Source organism: Lissotriton helveticus, chromosome 9, assembly GCF_964261635.1.
Source record: "Lissotriton helveticus chromosome 9, aLisHel1.1, whole genome shotgun sequence".
In the NCBI taxonomy this organism is placed as follows: domain Eukaryota; kingdom Metazoa; phylum Chordata; class Amphibia; order Caudata; family Salamandridae; genus Lissotriton; species Lissotriton helveticus.
This window is the reverse complement of record NC_136070.1, coordinates 92,277,430-92,290,220: the sequence shown is the minus strand read 5'-3', so window position 1 is coordinate 92,290,220 and position 12,791 is coordinate 92,277,430. Positions and strand designations below refer to the sequence as shown.

Here is a 12,791-nt window from a genome sequence, read left to right as displayed (position 1 = left end):
AGAGGGACTCAGTTACCTATCCCAAACTGTAAGCATCTTACGTTTCCATGCTTTGTGGTGCCCAACTCAACAAGAAATGCAGGTCAGACTGACTAATGCACTGTGGTGTCTTTGCATACATAACACTGGGTATCAAAATGTTCAGTGCCAATTCCTTCACTTTGCCACAGAATTACCTAAGTAGTTTGTGCAAATATTCAATTTGTCTAGGACGATCACTGGGCAATCCGGACTGTTGTGGGCTTGAGCATGGGTACAATACTATAAAACATGAAGGGGTGCAACAAGCTGTCTTTATACCTGGGTTAGTGGACGTGTGAGTGGAAGGACAGGTTTCATGCCCTTTAAAAGACAAATTTTCCCAATAGTTCAATACCCACCTTCCAAACCATAAACCACTATGGCTAGGAGGTTGATATGCTTCAGGTCACTTACCTTGACAATGACGCTGATTATTTCCAGGATCTGCATACAGTTCTGGTTCTCCTGAGGATTCACTCAAGACATCGTCAGCACAGTCCTTGCACATAGAATGCTTATGCGCATTCAGGCACAGAGCGTAGATTGCATATTTCATGGCACAAAATGCTTTAAAAAGTATAACACTTCGCTGCTGAACCAAACTGCTTGGTGCGCGCTTGTAAAATTGACCTAAGAATAGAGGAAAAAACAATTTAAAGAAAGCGATTTTTATATAAACTCTTTTCATATCCTATACAGGATCTGCTCGTTCGGATAACAAACTGTGGGATTGGTGGCAGACTGGATCCGTGCACCCCCACTGGATAGGTTAGCCTGTCCATATTAACTAGCTCAGAGTGCCACTAGAATCTCCTCTTATCAGGGAGAGAATAGTTTCTGGCAACCTCAGAACATGACAAACCTGATCCCTCAGAATCGTGGAAACTATATACTACCTTTCGCTTAGTCACTCCTGCTCACTTAGTTTCTCTCAGAGATACACAGAATTAACAGTCTGGGCGTTTCAAAAAGAATTTATTGAACAGTTGTTATTCTAGTGTACAACAGATGCGCTGTAACAACCATTAGACAGTAGCAGAGATATAGGATTAGCTGTACTACAAAAGTAAAGGGATGGTATAGTTCTACCATTTTGCAATAATCATGAAGATATACAAGTATATAGAACACATGATAAAAATGCGTACTCCTACAATGCCTCCCTAACTAGATGTATCCAAATGTACCTAGTACCTGTGTAGGTGTTATGCCAAGAATCCCTCTAGGATCTTGTCAACCCCATTACGTGAGAAAGAGAGAATATGGGACCCCGTCCTGGTCTCGAGTTAGACACCCCGCGAAGGATGTTAGAGCACTGCGAGCTGGAGTGTCAGCATGCTGGAAGCTCAGCATCTCTGGTCAGTGTGTCAGCCGGGAAGTCATGGTCTCCTCTGTCTTTCTAAAGCAAGATGTGATGTATATATACCCTACCTTGCTGTGTTACTGTGTCGGCCTAAAGGATGACGTCGGGCCTGAACTTTATACAGAGATATTGTACAGGAGAAGTTCGTCCTGCTGTGCTTCCAAGAAGCCTCATGCATAATGTATGAGTTTTCGGACTAGGGAAAAACCCGCGTTCTGAATGCAGTGTCGTATCTAGGTAGGACAGTCCCTATGAACCGTTATGTATGTAATGTAGGGAAGGATATAGGTGTGAGGTTGCAATGTTACCTGCGCCTATATAGGGTACCTATATGGAATATAATAGTGCGGCACTTCTGATCGCCAATAAGTAACAATGCTTCTCTTAGACACAAGAGCATTATCCATAAGTATTTCCATCACCCCTAGAAGTACCAGTTTAAGAGAATGATCAATGGGCCTTTCTCACTTTGTAAAACAATTGGATGCTATTGAGCCACTACTCCTGGATTAATTAAGATTCCCAAATCATGTCAATGAATTCTTCAGTTTTTGAATGACACCCAAGATACTCAGGTGAAATGTATTGTGAGACATGAGACAGAAGAATCTTTCTATAATTGTGTGCCCTGGCTGAGGGAACCCCAATCCTTCTGAAACATGATTCTTGCTGCAACCAGTTTGCAATTCATGAAAAAGTGTTACTTACCATAACAAAGTAATCTCCAGTGCTCCCACCAAGGCTTCCCCGCATGAAGGTGTCTGTAGGGGCTGACGTAGAATCCTTCCCACATCACTCGTAACTCTCCACCCCGCCCATTGGTGATGGCAGCAAACTGCATGGCACAAATGGCACTTTTTACTAAGATGTGTCTACTGGCCTTGGGGACAAATTTGGCATAATGTGCTTTTGCCATATTGAATGTGTTGCAACATGAACTAATTGTTTTTCTTTTTTTTCACTTAGCGTTTTTTAAACCATTTTTTACAGAGTTGGATCTATGGAGAAGTTCTTTGAGTGAAGTATATGTGAGTTTTGAGACTGTTGCTGTGATGACACTTTACTCTCACAGCAATACATTACATTCTTTCAGTTCATAACGTGCACACCCCCACAAAGATACACTGCATTCATTTGTATGAGTACCTCTGTACTCTACCTAGGCTAGAAAGATTTAGTTAAAAAACAGATGGTGCCTTCTTAGATGATGCTTGTGAGGCTCTAAGTTGAATAATAGAAGCGATCTCCAAGGAAGGTCTGATACTGGGGCAACATCAGACAGAGTGTCATGGAGCAGAATTTGGGAGTGATTTTTCAGTTGTTCCTTCCAATGCAGACTCCGCTTCTAGTGATTAAAAGTCACATGGTCCTGGTGGTCGCGATGTCCCTTCACAAGCACTAACTGAGCAGACCAATGTAGAATGCCACAAATATGGTGCCGAGCACAAGCAGAGGGGTCACTTGGAATACTTCTAATTTAGTTCAGCCAGTAATTCCCATATTCATTGAAGATGCTGGGTGTAAGGTCCACACAGCAATTGTTTGCCTATTGACTACTTCTATCTTTTTCGGAATGGACACTTCTTTCAGGAAAGCGTGCAGCAAAGAAATTTGCATGCTAAATAGTTTCTGGGGGAGAATAGACGGATACTGGCACTTCACTCTAGGGCACACCTGTAAACTCCTCCCTTCACATGGAGAGTTGAAAAAGTTTCTGAGACTAACTCTGAACAAAGGAATAGTTCACAGACCAACCGCACAGTCTTACTGGTCTACTCCCAGTAGACATCAAGTTTTGCACCGGTTACGAGCAGAGACAGGTGCTTGGTTTCGCAGATTATGCTGCATTTTAATGACAATTCTTCCACATTGCCCTAGGACCAGCCGAACCATGATAGGCTCTTCAGAATTAAGCCTGTCATGGAGCATTTGTCTGCCAAGTTTCTTGATTTATACTCCTAGAAAGAATATAGCAGTTGGTGAGTCCTTGATCTGGCAGACAGGGCGAGAACTGTTGAGGCAATAAATACCATGCAAGAGAGCTTGTTGCGTCATCAAGATGTGCATGTTGTGCGCGAGCTCTTTTGGTTATGTGTACAGTCTGACAGTATATATAGGTAAGGACTCTGCAATAAATCCTGCAGGTTGTCCTTCCACATTAGGAGTTAGTGAGAAGATCGTATGAGAGCTGGCCCAATATCTCCTTCATGAAGTTCTTAACCTTTAAGTAGATAACTTCTACACAGGAGACCAGCTGTTAAGTGAACTGGCCAAAGCTTGCATTGTAGCTTGTGGTACCATTAGAAAGCACCGTGTAACGGAGGTATACAGCCCCCCGATCAATCCAGTGACTCCATCCCCCCTTCTGGGGACTCACGCCATAACCCCCCCCTCTTGTCTCCTCAGCAGGACAGTTGGATGCACCCCGAGGGACAGCGGTATGTACAAGAGGAAGAAGAAGATGACGGCGGCCCCTTTAACTGGCAGGCTCTAGGAGAATGGGCGGAGCCTGTACCGTCCTCAAGAACCGCGGGAGAAACCGAACAGGTGTGCTTGTTCACCGGAGGCGTGGTAGGAGAGAGCGGAGCAGAGGCGAGTGAAGAGTTGACGGAGAGAACAGAGGACGGAGTGGCAGAGGAGCGAGGAAGACCCGGAACACCATCGACGGAGGAGACGAGGAAAGACCCATTGGCGGCGCGGGAGTCAGGAGGCCATCGGCAACACGAGCCGCCCAACCGCACGCCAGGAGGTGTGTGGCTCACCAAGGCTCGAGGCTACCAGACTTCACCACGGAACCGGACGAGCCCATCCCCGGAGAAGTCCCGGACGCCTCCCGAGGAAGGAAGACAGCGCCCGAAGGAGAAGTCGACGGGAACGGAGTCGGTCTCCGCGACGGATCCCCTTACGAACATCTTGCACTGACTACCTGTTTGCCAAAATAAACCCGGTGATCACAAAAACCCGTATTTTGCCCTTTTCTACGCAACCCGCTACACACCGCAAAGGATTTAATCCATAGGTTGTATGCAAGAAGCTCCAAAAATCCATAAGACTGTGTTGTAACAAAGTGGCTGCTGTCACATTCTCAGACAAGAAAAAGTCTATGTGCACACAACTCTTCACTATGACAGCACTTTTCTTGTCACGGTTTGGGGATGGTTGGAGAAGGCTGGCTGAAGTCCACAAGCCCACCTTTATACTTGATAACAAGTACATTGGTGGAGTGGATACAAAAAATCAGGTTCTTCAACCATATAATGTGAGTTATAAAACTCACACCTGGTATAAGAAGTTAGCTAATCACCTGATTCAGATGGCAACATACAATGCATATGTTGTCTATTGGGAAAACACCACAGGAAGACTGATGTCCTTCCTTCAGTAAGCAGCTACTGAAAGCCTACTGCTATAGAAGCGGTAGCCTCTACCAAGAGCTTTATTATCTGGCAGTCCAAAGACCAGGGACCGCCCTATTGCAATTTGGGTGGTTAGACCGCCTCTGCTGCTGCCAGGGAACGGCTGTCAGGAGGCTTAGCGGGACCGCCGCAGTCCCTCCAAGCATATTACGAGTTACCTCGCCGCCATGGTTTTCGTGGTTCCACCCGCATGAAAACCGTGGAAGGAAGGAAACAAAAGGGGCCTCACACCATGTGGATGCAAGCAGGGGGGCAATACATGTCCCCCCCCCCCTGTATGCATGCAACCCAGTTCCTGCACGGCATGGATTTCACAGTCCATGCCATGCAGGAACTGTTTTGGCGTTCCCATTAATGTGTCTATTTTCAGAGCATGATGAGGGAACGTAAAAACAAATCCCACCAGACACAACAGTGAGGTAGCAGTTTTATCAGGACCAGAGGGGGGACGGTGGGTGATAGGAATTGCGTGGATCTCTGCAGATTCCGGAACTTTATGTTACACAAATGCAAGGGAAATGCAAAAGTTTAGGTTAATTTTGAGGTTTGAAGTGCATTGCGGGTAAAAAACGTCATGGGATCCATCCGAGTTGCACCACCCTGGATTCCCTGGGTGTGTAGTTTTCAGAAATGTTTGGCTCTGGTAGGTTTTCGAGGGAGGCCACAGCAGCAGCTACCTCCTGAGAGGAGACAGACGTTTTGCAGGTTTCACCCCTCCCCCGCCCACTTTTTGCCCCATTTTGACTCTTAGACACTGGTGTAATGGCTCTGAAATGTACTGAACCACTCATCAGGACTCAGTGCATGTGCTCTGACCCACATAATGGCACACGGTTGACTGGCTTATACCCAATTGGCATAGCCTCACTTACTTGTAAGCACCTAATATATGGTAACAGGGGTATCCAGGGCCTTTACGTCAGAGTGTCCCTTCAGGGGCTGCAGTACACGCTGTGCCACCCTATGGTCAAACATGGCTCCCAGTCAGCCAGTGCAGACTGGAATAGCAGTTTAAAACTGCTATATCGACTTTGCCATTTAGTGTAATGGCAAAGTGTAGTCTTCCCTTTGAAATATATATGTTAGGCCTGTTGAGCCTGAAGGGAGGGTGCTGTATATTAAAAGGTGGAACATGTTCTTTAACATGCTTCAACAGAAAAAAATCCTAAATTGTCGTATTTAAAAAAAAAAAAATCTTTTTATTAGATTACATATAACAATGACAGTGTGACGCTTCATAAAATCATCTACATTAAGACATGCTTCCGTAAATATTGTATTGCTCTGTTATAGGTGTGACATCATTACATTTTTAGTACAAAATTGGGTTAATACAGTGCTATACTTTTAATATTCAACTCGAGATCTCCGGCGATCCCACCCGGGGCGGTTCACAAGTGTTCCCTCTGAAAGTGTTCCACTTGCCCATATTCTTTCCCATTTTTTGGGGCATCTCTGGTGCACATATGCCGCTATCTCAGCGACCATGACTACGTCCATGTCCCCATGTCCCCCCTCTTGAAAATAGTCGGCGGTATCTAAAAAGGAGTGTTCTGCAGTATATAAAGAAGCTGCGGTAACATCAGCATCTTGAAAAGAGCCACCCGTCCCATAAGTGAGAGGGGAAGCGAGCGCCAGAGGCAGACATCTACAGTCAGACGCCTCATTTGAGGCCCCAGGTTCCTCCCCAGGAATTCTTTCTGATCCCTGGTAATGTATATCCCCAAATATTTAAAACCATCCACCATCACCGGGGCCGTGCACTGCTGCGGAAGCCTTGGGGAGGGTAAGGGGGGGGAAGGCCTAAAAGAGGAAATATCACCGACTTTGACCAGTTGATATTGTACCCGAATAGCTACCTAACAACTCAAAGATATGGAGGACTCTTGCTATGGAGTAGTACAGTTGTGCAAGGTATAGTACAATATTGTCAGCATACAAAGAAATACATTCTTCCCAATCTTCCTGCGCCCGCAGTCCCCAAATCTCAGCATCCCTCCTGGCCCAATGAGCCAGGGGCACCAGCGCCAAGGCAAACAGGAGCGGGGAAATGGAGCACCCGTGCTGAGTGCCCCTCCGAAGCCGAAAGGACGTAGACAGGGCACCATTCACCCGCACCAGCGCCGTAGGCCTCTCTTATATGAGTCTGACCCAGCTGCAGAAGGAGGGGACAAAGCCCAACCGCTGAAGGACCAAGGACCATAAATAGATACTATCGAAGGCCATTGAGGCGTCCAGCACCATCAATGCTGTCTGCCGAGACACGTTACCACTAGTCATATGCAACACCCAGCAGCTTGTGAAATCTTCAAGAGACCTCAACCACTGTGGCTTGCTGGTCTCTCTGTCAGGCTCCCTGAAAGAGTTGGTTGCCTAAAATAAATCTAAGTAACCGCATTGATACTTACCCAAGTTTTTCTTGAAAGAGTCAAAATCGTTGCATTTTCCAACGCTTGTTTGCAGTTAAGAGTAAAGCTGTAATTTACTATACACTATAAATTCTATATCTCCGGAACCCTTGCCATGGATCATTTTCATTTTGGTGTAAAAAATGACATAAAAATGTGATCTATTTTTAAAAATTGATGTCAGATTTTTGGAGTGTCTTGTTTCTTTATACTACAATTGTCTTGGTGCAGATTAAATGTCTTACACGGGTTCCTTTGTAAACGCCTGACTTCCTAAAGCCACAGCTACCCAGGGTTGAACAAACGGTACGCAGCCTACTGGTTCTAAAGCGGTTGGTAAGTGTATTACCCGGTGAGGTCAGGCACCCACATCTTATACTACACGCCATTTCCTCACGCTTTTATTAAGTCATTTTTGGATACAAAATGTTGATATCCCCACTTTGTATTTTGGCCCACCTGCACAAGTGGGGTACCCCTTTTTCACCATGAGATTATGGGAATGCTGGGTGTTAGGAAATTTGTATATATCCTCTGATTCTGGAGCTTTCCTCACAAATGTGAGTGAAATGGGTGTTTATTCAAATGTTGAAGCTTGCAAGGACTTCTGGGTTAGAAAACCTCATAAAATCCACATATGTGACCCATCCTGACTCCCCCAGGTGTCTAGTTTTAAGAAATGAGCCGGTTTGGTAGATTTCTCTGGATGCTGTCTGAGTTAGGATCTCAATTTCACCAACACTGCAAAAAAGGGTTGGTATAGAGTGGAGACAATTGATCAGTCTATGCTGTTTTTGGGCCCTTTCCTGTCGCCGGTGCCAGGCCCACCCACGCCAGTGGAGAACCGTTTCTAACGGGAGACATGGGGAAATGCTGGGTGCTAGGAACTTTGGGGATCCTTGCACAATCCAGCACTTTCCCTCCCAGAAATATAAGGAAAATGTTTGTTTTTAGCCAAAGTTAGATAAGGGCTTCTGAGTGAGAAAACCTCATGACAATCATACACGTGACACCACCAGGTGTCTAGGTTTCAGAAAGGTATAGAAGGTGGTGGCTGAGCTAGGGCCCAAAATCTGCAACTACCGACATTGTAAAAAATAAAGTGTGGATTCTGCTGGGTGAAATATGTCTTTGGGTCAAGTTTTGGGGTGCTTTGTGTCCCAGGTGCTAAGCTCAGCCACACAAGTGGGGTACCATGTTAACCAGGAGACATACGAGAACCTAAAATAGTAGAACATCTATTAGGACCAATTGTACTTCTCTGCTTTTGTGTCTTCCATATATAAGCCAATGTGAAAGAATAACATTTTGCAAAATGCCCTCTGAATCACATGGTATTATGGGTAACCAGTTCAAAAGACAAAGAAGTCCCTACTAAAAGGCACAGTTCTTGCAAAAGCTATGCCAGGCCCACGTTATGGGAGTTACAGATTAGCACCAAAGAACAATAAACAAATCAGCAATAAAAAGGTCACAGTACGTCAGTGGAACACAGCAAATGTGTCAAAACAAACTAAATAATTCCATTAAAATGTATTCTATTCAGTTGTACAATCCACATTAAAAAAAATAATTTATGTACATATTAAAAGCAACACACAATACATTTTTAGAAAACGAAAGTCGACGAAGCGTTTCGGTGAATGGTCAATTGTTCACTTCTTCAAGACAGTTTTCTTAAGGCTAATACAAAGGGATATATGTTGTATACATTGGAAGCCACCATCTAATAATTGTTCATTTATAGCGAACAGTTTTATTAATAAAAGGGCAGAGTACACGCCAAATGATGAGTCGTGACTGAAAAAGATCCACGCTTTATATAGCCAGGAGTGAAGTTTTCACGCACTGAGCATGTTTGCAAGTATCTTTTGGCCAGAAATAAGGCTTGAAGATAAAAAGACAGCCTCCCTGCGTCCAACGAAACAGCTACCGAGTTAAGATTATGGGTAACCACAAATTCAAAAAGTTTATTGTTAATAACCACTGTTCCTAAACTCAGTTTCTTACGTACATTTCAGAGGTTTCCTTTAAAACCGTTTTCCTTAATTTATATTTTACCATACAAATTATTGTATAGTCCTTATACAACGATAAATCATTGTAAGGTGCAGCTCAGTTGTTAGCTCCGGTTATTGAGTGTTTTGGAGAACTTACAATCCCTATTAATTTCTGTGATCAGAAGGGACTGACAGATGTAACACTGTATGGGTTTTGTAAAAATCGGCCCTCAGCTACAAGAAGTTACCAATAAAAATGTTGTTGCAAATGTCTGTTTTTCATACCAATTTTCATTATTTTCATTATTATTTTTTTGTAAATGTTTCTTTGGTAAAACATTGAGATATACACATAAATGACTTCTTGGTGATTTCAGAATTCGGTGTACTTTTCAGAAATGTATAGGTTTCTGGGTTCTCCCTTGGGTTTCGTTCCATGTTTCCCCCACTACCTGCAAGTAGGCTGAACCCACACATTTTGGGAAAGATGGACTGCTGCTTCGAAAAACACCAAAACTATGGTAAAAAATAGTTTTTTGTACAGCTTTGGCTTTGCTTCAGAGCTGGGTAGATGGTGATCCTACCACAGCAAACCTTTAGTTGATGCAATTTTGAGGGGGAAAAGTATTTGTGTACAGCACTCCCTCTTCCCCCCTCCAAAAAACCCAAAATGTACCTATATTTTGGGCTTTTTGTCTCCTAATACCTGCATTCTGGGATTGTCACTAGTAGATGCTAACATGCCAGTTACTGATGTTACACAACCCTTCTTCCGTACTACCTAACCCCTGCTCGAGTAGGAGATGGAGATGTCATGAAAAATATATATATGACTCCATATACAGCCTTGAAAAGAGCTGTATCCTCAGACATTAACACTATACTGTGTGTGCTCTGGGAGCCATCCTGTGTGTGGTGGCTTCCCTAAAGAGATCTCTGCAGAAGGGTGCTGCTGTTCTCAGATTTTGGCCAACTAACACAACAGAAAAGCAGTCATATTCAGAAGCTTATCATGGATCTTTTAAACATGAACATTAAGGAGTGAAACCAAGCGAGGATTAAGGTCTGGCTTGATGGAAAGGAGTACAATTTTTGAGCTGAAGCAGTCCAGCCATTGAAAGCTGGAATTACACTAGCCACTTGATGTACAATATCCATTTTTTAGAGTTTGTTGTTATTCTACACTTTCAATTCTCTGCCGCCTGACTTTTCCCAATTGTAGCATTTTGAGCCTCATGATTCTGGAAGGGGCTATTTCCTTTTTAGACTGGTTGCTATTGCTTAATATTCAAGACTGTTTTTCCCCTCTTCTTGTGCTCCAACCCCAATTTCTTCCCAGAATCCTTCCCATGCTTGTCCCCCTTCTTGATTCCGCCCTTTACTTCCATTAGCAGGCAATATCCTAAATGGGAGAATCCTATAGTGAGTGTTGTTTCACTAAAGCGGTTGGTGTGTGCAATCTGCTAGTTTCATTGACATATATCAAGAATCTCTTTTTAGTAAGGAATGTTGTAATGTGAGTTCACACCAAGTAAAAGCTTTACACTTAAATGTTCTAAAGTAAAACATTTGACATGGTTGAATCACAAACTGTTCCCTAGTTGCGATCAGCTGCAAAGGGTGCCTATATCCATATCCAAAACACTGCATTTTAAATGTCTTATTATTTTCAATGGAACTTCTATGTTTTTGCCTCAAATTTAATCCAAACAACCGATTTGTTAAATTTCTGTAGCATTTACATATTCATTTTTAGGACTCGTCTAGCGACACAGCGCGAACGCTGTCCCTAGCGAGATCTATTGTTGCCGACTTGATTTCGGAAGGGGGACAGGACATGTGCACTTTCTCCAGACAGCTGATGTGCATGCTCACGGCGCCTCTTTTGTGGCGAGGTGAGCTTGCGGCCAGACAGCAGATGTACACACCCACGGCATCTCGCGCGCACCGCGCACGCCGTCTCTTCTCGCAGCCGGACAACAGTTGTGCACGCTCACAGCGTCTCGCTCCCTGCCCTCCCGCATCTCTTCTGCCTCGTTTAAGTCTACGACAGAGGCTGTTCTGCGCTCCATGCCGACTTGTGCCCCAGTCCCGCCTCTTGGGTTACGTGTGCTTCAGGACCCACAATCCTGCTTACAAGCAGCGCTGTGGGCTACGATCAGTGTTTGAGTGTCCCGATCCTGTTCCTTGGTTTACGAGCGCTGGAGGACCCGCGCGCCTGACTACAAGCACTGGCGTGTGCCCCAATCCCGCCTCTTGGGTTACGTGTGCTTCAGGACCCACAATCCTGCTTACAAGCAGCGCTGTGGGCTACGATCAGTGTTTGTGTGTCCCGATCCTGTTTCTTGGTTTACGAGCACTGTAGGACCCGCGCTCCTGACTAAAAGCACTGGCGTGTGCCCCGATCCGGCCTCCCTGTGGCTCTGACAACTGAGACACGCTGGGTGTGCACTATCATGAAGCAGCGCAAGCCAGACAACTGTGTGCCTCAACCACAGCCCGAGAAGCCTCACTGCGACGTCCACACCCCCCTCAGCTAGTGTGCAGGAGAGGGACAACGTACAGCAATGCTGGCCCTGTGACTAAGGACCGCCGACACCGCACCGGACCCTCACGAGGAATTTTGCAAATTCAGTAGACGCGGGCAAGCCCTGACCTTGTAGCGTCTTGCTCCAGCTCTGTGGGCGCATGTAGAAGTACTTGGGTGATTACCTGGGAGTGGAGCAGACCTTGTAGTAATGCAGCACTCACATCAGCCTGCTGCACTGAATCCCTTCCGATTTCAAATCCCCAGTGGGACCATAAATGCCATAGTAGAAGCGCACCGGCTTCGAAGACGGCAGCATCACATGTAGCTTGCAAATGCTTTTTGTTGGTTTTTGTTACCTCCAGAGTGTTGAATAGGTGTTCTGAACAAAATGTCTTAACCCAGGAGAAGAGAAGAACGTGCATTAGTCCCCTAACCAACAATGATTTGTTAGCAGTACCAGCCTTGAAACTTGTCCACAAGCATACATGCCAATGGACCTGATTAATGTGGGAGACTCCCGATTTCTACACGATAAATCACTTTTTTGGGGCGGTCTCCCGCCTGAAATTGCCCCTGCTTCAATGGAAGTCAGAGAGAGAAAAACACATTCTCCCGATCATTTTTTTAATATTATCAAACTTTCCCCTCCTAAAATGTTGGCATGTATGCCACTCGCAGAATTGGTAGGGGCGTAAGGCTGTGGGCGTTTCCTTAAAGCACACCCTTTTACTTAGAGGGGTGGTTTTAGAGGGCTATATTATGCCGGCCTATGGAGTCCAGCTCTCGGCCCCCACTTGCAGGCCAGTGGATGGAGTCTGTGAGATAAATGCCATTTCGCTAAAGCACCACCTCTTGATGGATTTACTTAATTTCGATTGCACCAAAAATACAAGCATTTGCAATGCAAACAGTCACGCATTTATGCGAGTTTCAGCTATTGACATTGTAAATGACAATGCCTTCTATTTATCTTTTGGTTTTTGAAACATAAATAAAACATATTGTAATTTACAATGCCAATAGCTTAAACTCGCGTAAATGCGAGACCTATTG

General features: G+C 44.8%; 1 protein-coding gene across 2 annotated transcripts in view; it reads right to left on the bottom strand.

Annotated features, from left to right (window-relative positions):
• Positions 1 to 12,791, bottom strand: part of ZFYVE26 (zinc finger FYVE-type containing 26) — a 657,581-nt gene that overhangs the window by 526,141 nt on the left and 118,649 nt on the right. For both annotated transcript variants that reach the window (XM_078659543.1, XM_078659544.1), the window contains exon 8: positions 436 to 651. In XM_078659543.1, the coding sequence (XP_078515669.1) occupies positions 436 to 651 (216 nt within the window). The remainder of the gene's footprint in view (positions 1 to 435; positions 652 to 12,791) is intronic.